The sequence below is a fragment of the Cebus imitator genome, unplaced genomic scaffold (genome assembly GCF_001604975.1).
Source record: "Cebus imitator isolate Cc_AM_T3 unplaced genomic scaffold, Cebus_imitator-1.0 Scaffold213, whole genome shotgun sequence".
Lineage (NCBI taxonomy): Eukaryota > Metazoa > Chordata > Mammalia > Primates > Cebidae > Cebus > Cebus imitator.
Window position 1 is genome coordinate 1,882,676 of NW_016107528.1, and position 17,665 is coordinate 1,900,340.

Consider the following 17,665-nt stretch of genomic DNA (forward strand, 5'->3'; position numbering starts at 1 on the left):
TGGCATTATAGGCATATGCCACCACACCCAGCTAATTTTGTATTTTTAGTAGAGACAGGGTTTCTCCATGTTGGTCAGGCTGCTCTCAAACTCCTGACTTCGGGTGATCTGCCTACCTTGGCCTCCCAAAGTGCTGGGATTATACAGGCGTGAGCCACTGTGCCAGGCCAGGAATACTTTTAATACATCAATAGGCTACATTTTAAAAAATCATCTCTATGCTAATTACCTGGATCTGATCACTATACATTATGTGTATCAAGACATCGCTGTGTACCTAAATATGTATAAATGTTAATTTAAAAAAATCAACAGCTGCTTAAAAAGCATCTGCTAAATCAATATTCATTTCTAACTTTAAAAGACAAAAACTAAAACAGTTATAAATAGATGGATATTATCTTGCTATAATAAAGACAGCAGAACCAAGTTCAGTATTATTCTTAATGTAAAAACCTTAGATGTATTACTTCCACCAAAAGCAGGCCCCAAATCACTATTATTACCAAATATCTCAGTTACAGCTAATGCATTAAGACATAAAGCAGGAATAAGAAATAATGTTAAGGAAGGAACAAAAGTATAACTTAATAATGACCTGAAAACCAGAAAACCACTCCATAAATGTATGTAATTATGATGTGTCAAACAAAAATGATTATCAACAAAGTTTTTAAAAAGCAAACTAGAAAGCCTGAGAAACAACTGGAAAAGTCAAGTAGTTTCAACAGTTTACTTTTTTTAAAAAAGAATTGGTATTTCTCAACATCAACAATATACAACTATAATGGAGATCCCCTTTCCAATAGCACTGAATACACATACACACATAAAAGACATTGAGGAATTACTGAGATGCATGTGATATTCAAAAAAGCAAAAACACTTGAGTTTCTAATGTTGTAAAGGTTTTAATTCTTCTAAAATTAATAGACTTGAAATGTCAATACAAAAACCTAATGAGATTTCTTTTTGAGAGCTAGTATGACTTCCCTATCTTACTTCAGAATTCAAGTTTGAGTCTGCCTACCTCTGGATACTAATTAGTCAGGGTTGGGGATTCTTAGTGATAAAAGTATATGAAAGAAGCAAAATGATGTCAGAGCGGCAAAACCTGGGGGCATCAGAAAAACCTAAGAAGCAATGTTCCCATCCCCATCCCACATATCAGGAGAGTATTCTGAACCTACAGATACACAAGGGCTTAACAAATGCTCTTTTTTTTTTTTTTTTTTTTTTTTTTTTTTTTAAATTTTTTTTTTTTTTTTTTTTTTTCTTTTTTGAAACAAGAGTCTTACTCTGTCACCAGGCACCAGGCTGGAGTGCAGTGGCACAATCTCGGCTCACTGCAACCTCCGCCTCCCGGGTTCAAGCAATCTTCTGCCTCAGCCTCTCGAGTAGCTGGGACTACAGGCGCACGCCACCACGCTCAGCTAATATTTGTATTTTTAGTAGACACGGGGTTTCACCATGTTGGCCAGGATGGTCTTGACCTCTTGACCTTGTGATCCACTCGCCTCAGCCTCCCAAAGTGCTGGGATTACAGGCTTGAGCCACTGTGCCCGGTGATGTGACCCATTTTCTAACCAGTGACATCTTCCGGGAAAAATTTTGCTTCCTGGACAACTTATTTCTATTTGGTAGTTGTTAAAAGATGTGGTGCTAGAACCTTCTTACAACTATGAAATGCCAAGCCCTCCAGAGAGGATGGAGAAGCATAGTAAGAGCTTGCGTCCTTGGAGGTATTACTGAATGAATGACACCACCACAAACAATACCTGAAACCACCTGTATCCTCTTATGGAAGTAAAATATTCCTCTAATTCTTTTTGCTAGTTATCCCTTGCAGCTAAAACATTCCTAACTGATGTATCAGCCCTGGGTTCCAGTTTTTTTGTTTTGTCTTGAGACAGAGTTTCACTCTTGTTGCCCAGGCTAAAGTGCAATGGCACGATATTGGCTCACTACAACCTCCACCTCCTGGGTTAAAGCAATTCTTCTGACTCAGCCTCCCAAGTAGCTGGGATTACAGGCATGTGCCACCACACCCGACTAATTTTGTAATTTTAGTAGAGATAGGGTTTCTCCATGTTGGTCAGGCTGGTCTCTAACTCCCAGCTTCAGGTGATCTGCCTGCCTCGGCCTCCCAAAGTGCTGGGATTACAGGTGTGAGCCACCGTGCCCAGCCGAGTTCCAACTTTTAAAGGGGCCACTTTCTCCAGGAAATATTCCCTGGCTGCTAAAACCGAGATCAAGGGCCCCCTCCTTGGAGCAGTGGACACAGTCTCATTGCCTGTGTGCCCCAGCTGTGAGACAGGCAACAGGGGTCCTGAGGTGTTCACCATTTCTAAACCAGTATATTTGTTCAATGAATAAACACATCTGATATGATTTGAATTTGTGTCCCCGCCCAAATCTCATGCCCAACTGTAATCCCCCAACTGGAGGAGGGACCTGGTAAGAGGTGATTGGATCACAGGGGCGGCACCCTTTGCTGTTCTTGTGATAGTGAGTTCTCCCTATCACTGTCTCATGGTAGTGGGATCTGGCCGTTTCAGTATAGCACCTCCCCCTGCACGCTCTTCCTCCTGCTCTGGCCATGTAAGACGTGCTTCCTTCCTCTTCATCTTCTGCCTCAATTAAGTTTCCTGAGGCCTCCCCAGCCATGCTTCCTGTACAGCCTGTGAAGCCATGAGTCAATTAAACCTCTTTTCTTTATAAATTACCCAGTCTCAGGTAGTTGTTCATAGCACAGTGAGAACAAATACCCATAGCTAATTGCTGGCACAGCCTCCTTGAGGGCAAAGGTAAGTTTGCAGATGGCTGAACTAAACCACCACCACTTAAGCTCTAAGGAAGGGGTGTGTGTACCCACATCCTGGAGTGAGATGGGGGCCACTTTGCTTTGCCTGGCTAGAAAAGATTATTGCCCCTACTCAGGACAGTCTGCATTACCTCACGGAATGTATCACTTCAGCAGGGCAACTAAACATTTCCTCCCTCTGCCTCGGTCCAGTTTTAGCCAGAGACACACCCACCCATCCACCCACCCACTCACCCCTGTGCTCTACTTCATGTATGGTTTGGATGTGCTCAGCTGTACTTGGAAGGACAGTAAGACACCCAAGCCTCTGTCCTCTCCCATAAAAAAATCAAAGTTGCACTTCTCATGATATTAAAAGACATTGTGCCTTTCGTAGTCATGGTGCCTGTTTACTCGTCTACAAGACATTGCAAAAAGTAAAGTCTAATTTTGAGTTACCTAGTTTCTTGTATCTTCACATTTCAAGTGTCACCTTTCCACGTCTCACTTTAGGCCCCACCGGAGGGCTGATTCTGTGGCTGGAAGCAAGCTGGCCTTTGAGCTGGACGCTTCATATGTTACTTCATTTAATCCTCAAAACAATCATTATCTTCATTTTACACAGAAATAATAGTTTTGTAGATGAAGACACTACGGTTTGCTCAGGTCTGTCCAATCGCAAAGCATTTCGGGGTTGAGCCAAGCCAGACAAGGGACCCAAAACGGATAGTACAAGGAAGAATACATCAATAGTTTGGGTATAAAAATTTATTATACATAAAGAATATTACCACTAACAAATGCAGACAAGCTATGACACCATGGTACTGGATGGAGGACAGCTAGCTCTTTGGAAAGTGAAAGGTTTGGGTGGCGTGGGCCTTATGCCACGCTGATTGGTCAGTAGACGGGAGGGCACATGCCAAACGCCACAGGGCACCAGGGCAGCGGGTGCCTGCTCTGAGTGTCCACAAGTGTTCCCTGTCTCATCTGCGGCTTCAAAGGGAGCACACCCAAAAGCTAGCAACTGAAGCGAAGGGGCTTCCTAAGATGCCCCAGGCCTGTCTCTGCAGTCACAGCAACACCATTTTAAGCAATATGTTTAATTGGATGATTTCCACAAACTATCCACGAAGTTTCTAACCATCACAATTCAGTGAAGTACAAAACATTAAGTTACAGGCTGTGAGAAGAGAAGGCAGCACCAGTGGTGGCACCTTCCAATCCTGGTGGTTCTAGGGGCAGGGAGAGGAGAAGGTCTTCTTTTTAAACCAAGCCCCTCATTTCAATGTACAAAAGAATTACTCTGATCGATATTAAATTGTATTGAAAACAAAATGGACTAAAAAGCAAATACTACTCTATGTTGGGGTGGAAGTGGGAGGAAAGAATGAGTCCTTCGAAGCAGGAAGGGAGACAGCAGGGGGAAGGTTCTGTGCCTGTGACCCTGGGCAGTCACTCACGCTGCTCCATTTTTACTTTTGGTGGTCTCAGGAAGGTCCGATTTTTCTTCTCTTTCTTCCCCTTTGTATTGGCTTGGAAATTTCGCCAGCTGTCTACACGACCATCTCGACTTTCCTCAAAGTTTTTCTGCCACTCTCTTTCTCGTTTGGCTTTTTCTTGAGCTTCGATCTCTTCCTCCCTTTGTCGTTTCCTTTCATGCATCTCTTTGGCTTCTCTCTCTTTCCTTTTAATTTCCAGCTCGGCAAAGAGTTTCATTGTCTGTTTATATACAGCTTGTTTGAACAGCTCAGGATCATCCTCCTCTACAATCGTAGGTTTTCCTTCCTTCTTTAATTGTTTTTTTTTGCTCTTTCACCGTGTGTTCCACGTATTCTTTTCCTGCCTGAATTACATCCAGGGCCCTCTTCTTTTGCTCCTGATCCAGTAGCAACTTGTAAGCTTTGTCCACAGCTTCAAAAGCCTTTTGTGCTCTGTCAGCATCATCTCGATTTTTGTCAGGATGCACCAATATGGATAACTGCCGAAACCTCTTTTTTATTTCTTCATCTGTAACTTCAGGATCGATCTGAAGAACCTCAAATGGGTTCAAATTGAAGTAAGAGGAACCAGGACGGGTCAGTCTTTCAATCTGATTTTTGGAGGTTAGAACCGAGTCTCTCTTCTCTATTTGTTTCACCTCACTGTAGAAGGTCATAAATGCTTCCTCTGTGCTGCCTCCGCCGCCCGAAGTCCCGCTCTCTCCTGAAGCCGCCATTTCCCCGGCCAGCCACCACGTGACCAACAAATGCTCTTAAATCAAATTTATACAGTCTTAATAGACATTACCTTTTAGTCAATTCCTAAATAAAGTTGAGAATAATTCAAAGAATACACTCACAAAATCTCAAAGTCCAACCACAGAGAATGTTTAAATAAATAAATTACAAGTATAGGATAGTGCACAGTATGTTGAAATTTAGGGAAAAATGTTTTTTTGAAAAAAGTATAGGACAGACTATACAGACATCAATGAGGTATTAAATAATTCTCAATGACAGAGAAGAGTAAGATTAATTAATTAAAAGGCTATAAAGTGGCATCTCAAGTAAGATGTATATAAAGATATTTTTAAAAAGACTGGAAGAAAATATATGAAACTACAGTGAGGTTATCTCTAGAACTCAAGGTTATGGCTTTCTTTAAACAGTATTTTGAAAATTTTAAAACTCTATCAGAACAGATATTTACTTCACATGTTAAATATATCTGAATCAAATATAAAAAATCAAGAAGGTATTGTTCACTGGCTGCTATTTCAATGGCTGCTGTTTCAACAGAAGTTGAAGTATACCTGTTCATTGTCCCTTGTGTGTGTTCCTGCAGAAATCCTATCCATTATTTTTTCATTGCCAGTCCTTAAGGAAGTCTCAACAAGGTATTCTTTAACTTTGCTCTCCAAAACCACATCAGGACACCAAAGTAACTGGTCTTCGTTTTCATATACTGATAAAGAAAACACCATTAACACATTAAAAATCATGAACACGCTCAAAGATGTATACAAACAATTCTTTGTCTCCCTTGATGGGCTATCCAGGGGGACAAGTAAGTAACTTTGAAGACACCAGTAATTTAATTATCTGTCAAGCATAGCCTTTCACACACAAGCAAAAATTTAACTTTATTATAGGCCAAGGATTCCAGTGGCCCAAGCAAGTAGCTTTCTTGGTGGTTGGATTTACTAACCACTCCGAAGGCTCTCCATGCCTAGTAAAGTCTAATATAAAACCCCATAGTGGTTATCTTATACTCTTCTAACAAAGGGGCAAATATAACCTGTGTAAATTCTCTAATAATTATATCACAGGAATTTTCTCTTGAAATCCCTAAATTGCTCTATGAAATTTCTAGAAGTTAAAAATTACAAATACATAAAACCCAAAATATCTGGTAATAAGGAAATAGCTAAGAAAGGTATACTTTTTCTCCCAACAAGAGAATTTTTATTTAAAGAAGGAAGCAGATTAACAAACATCCCTAGGGAGGTTTTTGGGAAGGGGGAGAAACACTAAGAAAAGTAAACTTTCCACAGTCTCTTAAAGAAACTGACATATTAATGAACAAAATGTCATTAAATAAGTTTATGTTTTATTACTGCACTCTGCCCCTTTACTCAAAGCTTCTTCTTTACACAATAAAGTAATATAAACGGCCCAAGTATTTAGTCCAATGATTCAAGTGCAATCCATTATTCAAGTGCATAATACTGACTATAGCTAATGAAAATTATTGCAAACACACTATATACCAGTGACCATGATAAGTGTATTATAATCCCAACTGTATAAGTGAGGCAGGCATTGTCATTCCCAGTTAGCAGGAAAGTTAAAAATAAAGTGTAGGGCCGGGCGCGGTGGCTCACGCCTGTAATCCCAGCACTTTGGGAGGCCGAGGCGGGCGGATCACGAGGTCAAGTGATCGAGACCATCCTGGTCAACATGGTGAAACCCCGTCTCTACTANAAAAAAAAAAATAAAAATAAAAAAAAATAAAGTGTGCATGTAAAGCAGTAAGACTTGACTTTTGAGAGAAGTTCCTAGAACTTTCTTTACTCTTTGGTCACAAGTGAAATAGGTAAAACAATTTGGGTTTATTCCCTCAAAAGACAGAGAACGTACACCTTCCCTTCAATCTGCAGCACTGATAGCATATCACCTCTACTATGTATGACCAAAGGACCTACAGTTTCCTAGCATGTACTTGGCTCAAAAAGCCAAGTGTGGCATTTGGGTGGTGGGGTGAGAAGGCTGGCACATCTGAAGATCATCAGCTATGTTTTGCTTCCCTGGGACAACTATCTTTTAACACTTTGAAAGCAGTTTAAGAAAACGGTGTTCCCAGTGGCTGCCATGGCTAGCAACCCCATGGTAGCCAGTCCTCCCTTCCTGTAAATGGAGTATGACCTGGCATGCAGCAAAGGAAAAAGAAGAACTCAGAAGTATTGTGTTGGCTGTGCTGCTTTTGCCCTTGTGACTTCACCGGGATAAACTGACTTAGGGAAAAGGCCAAACACACATGGAAACATTCCTAATGTACTTGGTTTCCAAGTTCAACTAAGAAGGTGTACCTGTATTTTTATATCCTACCACCTTATGCCCTCCATATTTTGAAAATCAACTACAGTTGGAATGTACCAAAAACGTGAAGAAAAGCTGATAACACATAATTAGGAGTATACAAGTGAAAGCAGCAGATCCTTACATTCCACTTCCTGCTCTTTCAGGGCTGAGGAAGAAGAATTTCTTCCAGTCTCTTTTTCCCTCAAGAGTTTTCTTTCCAGAAGATTATATCCTTAACATTCTCATTATCTCAGGTGACGAGATGCTACCCACTTCTACTGAAGCAGGACGCAGGCCAAGGTGCTGCATCATGGGAAGCTCTCCACTATTTGAACAGGCACTGAGCACACTGGCTAATAAGCACTATGTGTGCCTTGGGTGGAGCAGGGGGCAGGGTAGGGAAACTCTTGAGTATAGAGATTAACTTTAATAGAATTTTCCTAAGTTAGGCCTAAATATCCTAACTCTGCATGTTTCCCAAATCTATCTATATATTGGCAAGGTTGGGTATATAACCAGATATTTAAATAAACAGATCAAGTGGTAACTTATCTACCAAACATCATCAAAAGCAAAAGCTTTCCTTACCTTTCTCATTACCATCGTACTCTCCAAGATAAGGGGGAATCTCTGCCTGATACTGTAAACCAATCATTATTTCCTACAGGAAAATTGAGAGGTAGAAACAACTTATTATAAAAATAAATGCTGGAAAAAAAGCCCCAACTTATTCATCAGTATCTACAGGTCAAAAGAAACCAAATTATCATAAATTATTTCAGAAATATTTTTAAAAGCCAATTTAGTCCACTATGTTACTCAACTTACCTTCCTCAAATCTTCAGGTGAATTACCACTATCTGTTTCAACATCTTCAACCTCTGATTCCTTATCACCATCACATGTAGTATTTGCTTAAAAAACAAAAATGACAAAGGTTCTTATTAACTATTTTTGCAGAACCTGGAAGAATGCATGTTGTATTTATACATAATTTTGTTAAGTGAGATCAGTGTAAGTATACTAAACCACCTACATTATTCTCACAATCGACATTGGTCAAAATGAGACACTGAAAATCCTAATAAAGTGTGTAGTATCCTGGCAGGGTGCAGTGGCTCATGCCTGTAATCCCAACACTTTGGGAGGCAGAGGTGGGTGGATCACTTGTGGTCAGAAGTTCAAGACCAGCCTGGCCAACGTGGCAAAACCCTATCTCTACTAAAAATACAAAAACACTAGCCAGGTGGCAGGCAACTGTAATCCCAGCTGCTCAGGAGGCTGAGGCAAGAGAATCACATAAACGTGGAGGGCAGAGGTTGCTGTGAGCCAAGATAGTGCCATTGCACTAAAGCCTGGGTGACAGAGACTCCGTCTCAAAAAAAAAAAAGTGTATAGTATCCTTATAATTATTATGGTATACTATTAAATAGTTTGGGAGGTAAAAGGAAACCACTGTGTTCACCTTAGGAAGAAAGTATAAGCACTGGAGTTCTGATTATACTAATCTAGAAGGATATACATACACAGAGTTGCATTATTAGGTTCATCAAAACTGTTTTTGTACACACGAGTGGATGGATATTTGAACTTATTAACCAAACAGTTCTTCTACCATAAAAATACCTAAAAGAAAAGTGACATTGCATCTAAGAAATTTTAGTCAAAAATATTTTATTTATTTATTTTTTGAAACAGGGTCTCACTCTGTCACCCAGGCTGGAGTGCGGGAGCCTGATCATGGCTCACTGTGACCTCCAAGTTTTCAGCTTGACTGATCCTCCTACCTAAGCCTCCCGAGTAGGTGAGACTACACGTGCACGCCACTACACCCAACTAAGTTTTTTATTTTGAAAATGCTTTGTGGAGACAGGGTCTTCCTATGTTACTCAGAGTGGTCTAGAACTCTCGGCCTAAAGTGATCCTCTCACCTCAGCCTCCTAAAGTGTTAGGATCACACGCTCAACCCCAAAACCTTTTAAATATTACTGATACATATTAAGAGGTAACACTAAGAACTAACAGGAAAAAGATGAATCATTAAAAGTAAAAATACCTTTTGAGCACCAATAAGCTTTCAAAACCAGAAGGGCAGGGGCCTTTTAACAGAAACCCCAAAAAAGGTCTATAAAATTTCATGGTCAAACTGAGAATGGCTACCACAGCAACAGATGAGTCTTGAGAAAGAAAATGGCCTCGTAAAAATAAAGTAAATATTTCCATTTTTATTTTTTCTTATTATTATTTTGAGACAGAGTCTCTCTCTGTCACCCAGGCTGGAGTGCAGTGGCATGATCTCCAGCTGGCTGCAACCTTCGCTCCAGGGTTCAAGCGATTCGCGTTCCTCAGCCTCCTGGGTACCTGGGATTACAAGCGCATGCCACCACCCGGCTAATTTTTTTTGTATTTTTAGTAGAGACCGGGTCCACGTTGTCTAGACTGGTCTCAAACTCTTGGCCTCAAGTAATCCGCCTGCCTCGGCCTCCCAAAGTACTGAAATTACAGGCGTGAGCCAGTGTACCTGGCCTAATATGTCAATTTTTAAATGGCATATTAGTTCACCTCTATCCCAAAAGAAAGGTTATAATCTTGTTTAAATTATAGTAGCATTTTATCTCAACTATATAAAATATTTAGAATATTCTGACATAAATTACTGAACACAATAAAAGGTACTAAAGCTATAGTATCAATGTCACTTTATATAAACCAGTCATCCATTGGGTTTCTTACATCGTAAAGGCCTAGGGAAGAAATCAGAAGTTTCATGGGAAGTCACAGATGGCATCAGATCATCCGCAGAAGACTGAGTTTCCTCATCATCACCTGACAACAGGTCTTTTGCTATCTCCTCCTGGAAGAATAAGAAGGCAGTGCTAGAATTAGAAATGATTACATCTCATTAATTAAGAAAACTGTCTTTTTCTAACATATAATTAAGAAGTAGTTGGAATCTTAGTTGAAATATGAAATTCTCCTATAATTTACTTCATGTACATATTTAATATTTGATATTAATTATATAATATTCAATATTATACTATTAAATGCTAATTAGTGCAACTATATGCTTATAACAATTGCCTAATCTGTGGATATGCGAAGAGCTTATCTAAAGCTGAAGGCTAATTTTTAGTGAATTTACAACAAAAATAGTCTGACTCTTAAGTGGTTAACAATTATACTCACTTTTTGTCAATAATAAAATAAAACTGAAAAAATGCCTCCAACCTCCACACTCCCAATAATTTATAAAGTCCAACTAATGAACAGATCTACTAGTGACAACATTTTAAAAGAAGCAAGTCTGAATTTTTATGTAAGTATACAGTCATCTTTGTGCCTAGCAAATAGTAGCCACTCAATAAATACTTCCTGAATGACTATGGTCATTAAGGTCTGTGGTACATTAATATCACATTGACTTAAAAGTGGGAACAATATAACTCACAGGAAGAGGTTCCAAGATGTGGATTCCTCTCCCTGCCTGAGATCTGAAAGGCAAGGAAAGGTTCCCAGGGATCTGTTAGCAGAGACCATGGCCGTGTGAATTTTCCTCAGCAGGGACTAGGCCTCCCCACAACCAGCCTATGTTAGAGATGGATCACCGTGGTCTTGGCTGCTGCGGCCGCTGTCACTCCCAGAGCCAAGAACAGACTTCTCTCCAACCACTCCACGCCTAAGCCAGCTTGCTTTGAAGGCTTCTGGGGGATTTATTAATCAAGGCTTTTATGTGTTTACAGGATCAAAAGAAGTTAAGGCAAAATCTAAGTTTAGATACAATGTGTCTACACAGGAAAGATGAAAACATTACGGGAGTATACTCAGGCATGCAAAGTACCATGAAGCTACTATTAATACTACTCTTAAAATAGTGTGATCAAAGCCAAACAATGTTTAAATCAGCCACCGAAATGATAAGCACAATGGGTCAACACGAAGTTTACATTTAAGAATTATTAAATAATATTTTAAATGAAAGAAACTCTAATAAAAGCAGTCAATGGTAACAGATCCTAAATTTTTATTTCAAATGTTCACACTTACTTTGTCTAGTGTCATATCTGGTAGTTCATCTGCCAGTTCACTTGGGGAACTATTTGCACTGGAATTTGCAACGGCTGGAATTGTAGGTTCATAGCCATAGAATGCCAGTAAGTCTTCTAGAGGCATGGTTCCTTCCTGTTCAAGCCAGAGGATAAACATGGACTCAGTAGATGTCACAAAACTGAACTGCAGGTAAAGTGTACTGTCCTTAGGTTCATAAAGCACATTATCAAAACAGCAGAACAAATCAAAGCCAAGTTTTACTTTTTCTTTAGTTTTTCTTTTTCTTTTCTTTTTTTTTTTTTTTTTGAGACAAAGTCTCGCTCTGTCGCCAGGCTGGAGTATAGTGGCACAATCTCAGCTCACTGCAGTCTCCACCTCCTGGGTTCACATGATTCTCCTGCCTCAGCCTCTGGAGTAGCTGGGATTACAGGCACACACCACCAACACCTTGCTAATTTTTGTATTTTTAGTAGAGAAAAATACAAATACATAGTTTCACCATGTTGGCCAGGATAGTCTCCATCTTCTGACATCGTGATCCGCCCGCCCTGGCCTCCCAAAGTGCTGGGATTGCAGGTGTGAGCCACCGCACCCAGTCTAGTTTTTCCTTTTGTGATGTTATCAGAAAACAGGACCAAACACCTAGAGCTATAATTAATGTATTAACATCTTAACAATTAACACTTTATTTTTTATTTTTCAGAAGCATTTTACTATTTTTAAAAATTCCTCGGCCGGATGCAGTGGCTCATGCCAGGAATCCCAGCACTTTAGGAGGCTGAGGTGGGCAGATTACAAGGTCAGGAGTTTGAGACCAGCCTGGCCAATATGGTGAAACCCTGTCTCTACTAAAAATACAAAAATTAGCCAGGCGTGGTGGTGCATGCCTATAGTCCCAGCTACTCAGGACACTGAGGCAGAAGAATCACTTGAACCTGGGAGGCAGAGGTTGCAGTAAACCACGATTGCACCACTGCACTCCAGCCTGGGTGACAGAGCAAGACTCATCTCAAAAAAAAAAAAAAAAAAAAAAATTCCTCAAATGTTTGCTTTAGTGCCAACCATTTCTTTTTTAGCTTTCAAATTAACATAAAGATTTGCCCTGAAAACACTTCCAATTAATCAATCAATAACGTAATTTACAGCTTCTTTCCTTGCATTTAACAGCTGACCACTTGCTTTATTCTTCATGTTAACTGGAAGATACCTGATAGAAAACCTTTGCTGAATGTTTATTAACATCAGCAATATTTATGTTCAAAGCAAAATTATCATTTTATATTCTTACTATATCTCACATTTTTATATCATTTTTTTTTAAACAACTGTCTGATGAAGATTATACTATTATTACCATTTTACAGGTGAGAAAAACTGAGGCTTAACTCTGGGTTTGAATTCCAGTTCCCCAAGTTATCTTACTGGCTGCACTGCTTTAACAAAATTATATAACCTGGATACAGCACAGCGCTGCCTATGTTATGAATACCTTAGCCATGCCTCATAGTCACACTAAGTCACTGTTTCCCTCTAATGAATCCACGTGAAAATAAGTGTTACCATGTGCTATATAACATTGTTTCAGTGTGTGCAGACTGCATATACAACCGAGGCAGGACAACAGGCTACACCATATAGCCTAGGTGTGTAGTAGGCTACATTAACTACTTTTGTCTAAGCACACTCTGTGATGTTCACACAGCAATGAAACTGCCTAATGATGCCTTTCTTAGAATGCATTCCCTCACTAAGTGACACATGACTATGTTTTAACTACTAAAGTATATAGAACTATTTATCATTCAAATGAATAACTTCAAAGCAATATACTTATGAACTAATGTGTTAAACATTTTTAAGATCTCTGTATCCATCAATTAAGAGATTTATTTTTAAAATTTGCTTATGGTTTACTTTTCCCTTTAAAACAAAATATCTAATCCATAAAGCAAACAGCATGAAAATGCTAAAGCAGAGTGTGCAAAACATGCCCACAGTTAATCACAAAGTGACCTGAGAGGAGCCAGTGATGATTCCTTAGAGGGCCAGCTGTCTGCCCACAGGGGATGCAAAAGTTAGGCCTTCACCTTTGCAGGTATGGAACTTACATAATTCACTGTGCCTAACCAAAACAGATTCATGCTAAATGAACTTACAATCAGGTATATGATAGAATGCTAATTTATCAATTTGCAGTAGTAGGCATATGCCTTTCTAATGACCATAAATGATCATGAAAATCTTTTTGGTTTGGGATTTAAATCAACCAAAAACTCCTCTGGGAGCATGGAGTCAGCATAAATTGAGTTGGACGGTCAAAACAGGCTGAAGTTCACCTATACCATGGGAAACTTCCAAGAATTATTCTTCTTCCAAACCAAAGAATCCCTTGAAGGTGACAAGAATCAGATTCAGTCTCTCTACAGTCCTATCTTGCTCCTTGCAGAATCCGTGCAGCCTATTCCCTTTGGCTCATATTGGTTTTAACATAAGAGATGCCTAGGTTGCAGCCTTCGCCAACAACCTGTCAATAATATTTCTCCAGAACCTCAGAGTTTCAGACGCTCTCCCTGAAATGGGGAGATAGCAATTTTCGCCTCTCATGCACTGATGGTCCACCTTCCCATCATTTACTCAGTTCTAAGTACTTGAATGAAGGCTACTGGCTATGGATATAAAAATAAAATTTACCGAAGAATCCCTGCTCACAAGGAATTCAGTATTAGTGCGAGAAACTGATGAGTTAACCCTTATAACACAATGTGATGGCTTCAATATTCAATTGTGAGTATAGGGAAGGGCAGGCCTATACCCCAAGAATACTGGTATGGGGTACAGAGGTATGCACAGAGGGTGAAGACTGAGCTAAATCTTGAAAGATGGCAAGCCTTTTGACAATACACAAATATAGGGTTGCCAATTTTGATGAATGTAGAGCCCTGAGATACAGAGTAACACTGGCAGCCCACTTTCAGAAGGTAGCAGGAAAAGACAGTCAGCAATCTTCAGTGGAGGCCTGAAGTCAGAAGGCCAGTTCTGTGAAGAGTATTTCAGGCCAAAAAAAAATAAAAAACCAACACATGCAAGACCTGTAAGTGGTTCCCCACTAAGCCAAGTGGCCAAAGTTTGGTGAATAAAATGAAGAATGGCTCAAGAGAATGGAAACAGAGGCAGGGACAGATCACAAAGGACCTCAGGACCAGGGAAAGGAACTTGGACTTCACCCCCAGGGCAATGAGGAGCCATCGGAGACTCAAAAAGGAAGTATCATGGCATTTCTTCTTCTTAAAATACTGAACACCTGCAAGTTGAGAAAGGGAGAGAGATACAAAAGAAGCAGGGAGACGACTTAAGAAGCCTTGTGCTAGGTGAGGGTAGTGATACACAAGAGGAGAGAAGTGAAGAGAAGAGACATATTCTGAGAGGTAGAACCAAATGGGTCACTGGACGTGGGTGGAAAAGGGAAGGAGGAATCCTCAGTTTTCTATTTGAGCAATTGCCTAGATAGTGGTCATTTCTGCCAAGATAGAGAATACTAAAGAAATAAAAGGTTTTTGAAGGTAAAAACAAAAACAAAGAGTTCTGCAAAGGACACTGTTAAGTTTAAGAGGACTATGAAACATCCAAGTAGAAAAGTCAGGTTGGCCAGGAGCCTGGAGCTCAGAGAACCAGGCTGGGCTAAAGATATAAATCTGGCATTCATTAGCATCTAGATGATATTTAAAGCCACAGAAGTTGATGAGCTCACCCACGGAGAGGGGAGAGAGAAAAGAGGAGGGGATCTATGCTTATCAGAAGAACTTTCAGATATATTAACACTAAGGGCAATGGGTATGCCCGTAAATTCTTAAATATGACTTGTATTTTGGAAACGATGTTCTAAGGGAAGTACAATGAGAGCCTGAACTAAGGAGGGAGATTATTTAAGTGAAATTTAAGGAAAGATCCATTTCTTGATTTACTTGATAAAAGGAATGAAAGCAACATAAGAGTCTAAATGGATTGCCAGATTTCTGGCCTGAGAAGTTAGGTAACTATAGCACTGCTATGATACAGGAACACGAGATAAACTTGAGGGTAGGATGATAATAGTGAGTTTAAGGTGAAAGTTGAAGCAGTGGGTTTGAGTGAGATCACCCAGAAAAGGCACACAGAGTGAGAAGACAATAACCAAAACCCTGGAGAATGTTAATTAAAACGTGGGCAAGGAAAGAAAAGAAAGAAAAGCTCTTAAGACAGAGGGAGAAGCCAGACAATAGAACCAGGAAAAAGTAGGATTACATAAATTAAGGCAGAAACATGTATGGAGAATCAGGAATGATCATGTGGGTCCAATTCCAAAAAGAAATGAAGTAAAAGAAGACAAGAAATCTTTGTATCTGGCAATCAGGAATTACTGGTGACCTGGGCCAGTCGCAGTGGCTCCTGCCTGTAATTCCAGCACTTTGGGAGGCCAAGGCAGGAAAATCACTTCAGCTGAGGAGCTGGAGACCAGCCTGGTCATAGCAAGACCCCTTCTGTACAAATTTTTTTTTTAATTAGCCAGGGTGGTGGTGTGACCTGTAATCCCTGGGCTTTGGGAGGCTGAGGCAGGAAAACTGCTTAAGCCCAGGAGGTCAAGGCTGCAGTGAGCTATGATCATGCCACTGCACTCTAGCCTGGGTGACAGAGCTAGATCTTCTCTAAAAATGTAATTATTGGTGACCCTATAGCATGGTGGAAGATGCCAAGCTAACGATTAAACAGGAGGGAATAAAGTACATATATGATTTGAGACTTGGTTACAAAAAGAGAGTGACTGAGGGCAACACAAGATCAAAAGAGAATTTCTTCCAAATGTGGGATCTGCATGAGTAGGATTCTTATGTGGAAATTTAAAATAAATTTTTAAAAAGGTAGAAGAATAAATTGAAGGCAGGAGGGATAGAATCTTGAGGTTAGCCTGGGATATTGCAGATTCTTCAGGACAGAGGGAAAAAATATAAAAGTTTGTATGTGTGAGAAGGACAGGAGGTTCCCAGCATTCACTCATGAAAACCCCCACTTTTCTATAAAGACGGAGGCATGACCATCTGTTGAGGGAGAATGATCACCTTCGTAGAAACCTCATCAATAAGTTCAAGTGATGACACTGGTAGTCAGTGGGCTGATGCTAAAACACAAAGCATCTGTACCAAAACTTTTAAAGCAAAATTGGAAAAGGTGAATCTAGTATCTGAAGCACTTCACAAATGAGCTCTCTATGAGAGTCTACTAATAAAGTACTTAACACCTTTAAAGCATAAAAGCAAGTTTTTCAAAATTGAATTAGTAAGTCTCAAAGTCTGTAAGTATCTGTGGTAGCTAAATCACCTTAGAAGTGTGATCCAGCACCTTATCCCATGTATAAGGATTTTTCTCTTCCTTTTCTTGGGTATTTTGTTGAACCTATTTACATTTTAAGGGTTACAGTTGAGTCTAGTCACACTTAAAAATGAACTGTTCTATAAGTCAAAGGATTTATATCAGGAAGAATACCAGATTTAGGGCAGAAGATCCACTAATAATTGCTAACCATTATCTTGGACAAATCACCTAATTCCTCTCACCTCCATTTCCTCATGTACCATCATTTCCTTGATCCTATGATGTACTCCCTCACATATCAGAATCGGGACGTATCCTGATACTAAAGCACAAACTTCATACAGAAATGTTCCTCCCCCTACCACCTATACTGTTCAGGAATCAACAGTACATCCTACAATCAACAAGGCCTCTGAGCCTAGAAAAATAATGCCAATACTCATCTGACACAACTGATGGCATTGCTGGATGGATCCAATGAGACTGTCTAAGTGAGACGCATTTCTATGTTAATAACTAATGCCTGATACTTAAAGCGCAGGCTGCAAAACCATATACATATATTTGATTAAATGTCTGGTGATCATTTTTTTTTTTTCCCCAGACAGGGTCTCAGTCTGTCACATACTCTGGAGTACAGTGGCACAATAATAGCTTACTGCAACCAAGAACTCCTGGGATGATCAAGTTATCTCCCACCTCAGCCTCCCAAGTAGCAGGGGCTACAGGCATGCACCATCATGCCCAGCTAATTTCTAATTTTTTCTGGGAGAAATAGGGTCTCACCATGTGGTCCAGGCTGGTTTCAGACTCCTGAACTCAAGCAATCCTCCCACTTTAGCCTCCTGAAGTGCTGAGATTATAAATGTGAGCCACAGCCCCCAGCCTAAATGCTTTTTTTTTT

At 39.9% G+C, this 17,665-nt stretch overlaps 1 protein-coding gene and 1 pseudogene across 3 annotated transcripts in view; both read right to left on the reverse strand.

The window, feature by feature from the left end:
- MIER3 (MIER family member 3) overlaps positions 1-17,665 on the reverse strand; it is a 36,574-nt gene that overhangs the window by 11,766 nt on the left and 7,143 nt on the right. For both annotated transcript variants that reach the window (XM_017548691.2, XM_017548690.2), the window contains exons 4-8: positions 11,413-11,547; positions 10,099-10,219; positions 8,194-8,279; positions 7,954-8,026; positions 5,598-5,749 (exon numbers count right to left, since the gene is read on the reverse strand). In XM_017548691.2, coding sequence (XP_017404180.1) covers positions 5,598-5,749; positions 7,954-8,026; positions 8,194-8,279; positions 10,099-10,219; positions 11,413-11,547 — 567 coding nt within the window. The remainder of the gene's footprint in view (positions 1-5,597; positions 5,750-7,953; positions 8,027-8,193; positions 8,280-10,098; positions 10,220-11,412; positions 11,548-17,665) is intronic.
- On the reverse strand, positions 3,554-5,065 carry LOC108317988 (annotated as a pseudogene). The gene has a single exon (XR_001830978.2). The product of XR_001830978.2 is annotated as a dnaJ homolog subfamily C member 8-like (transcript).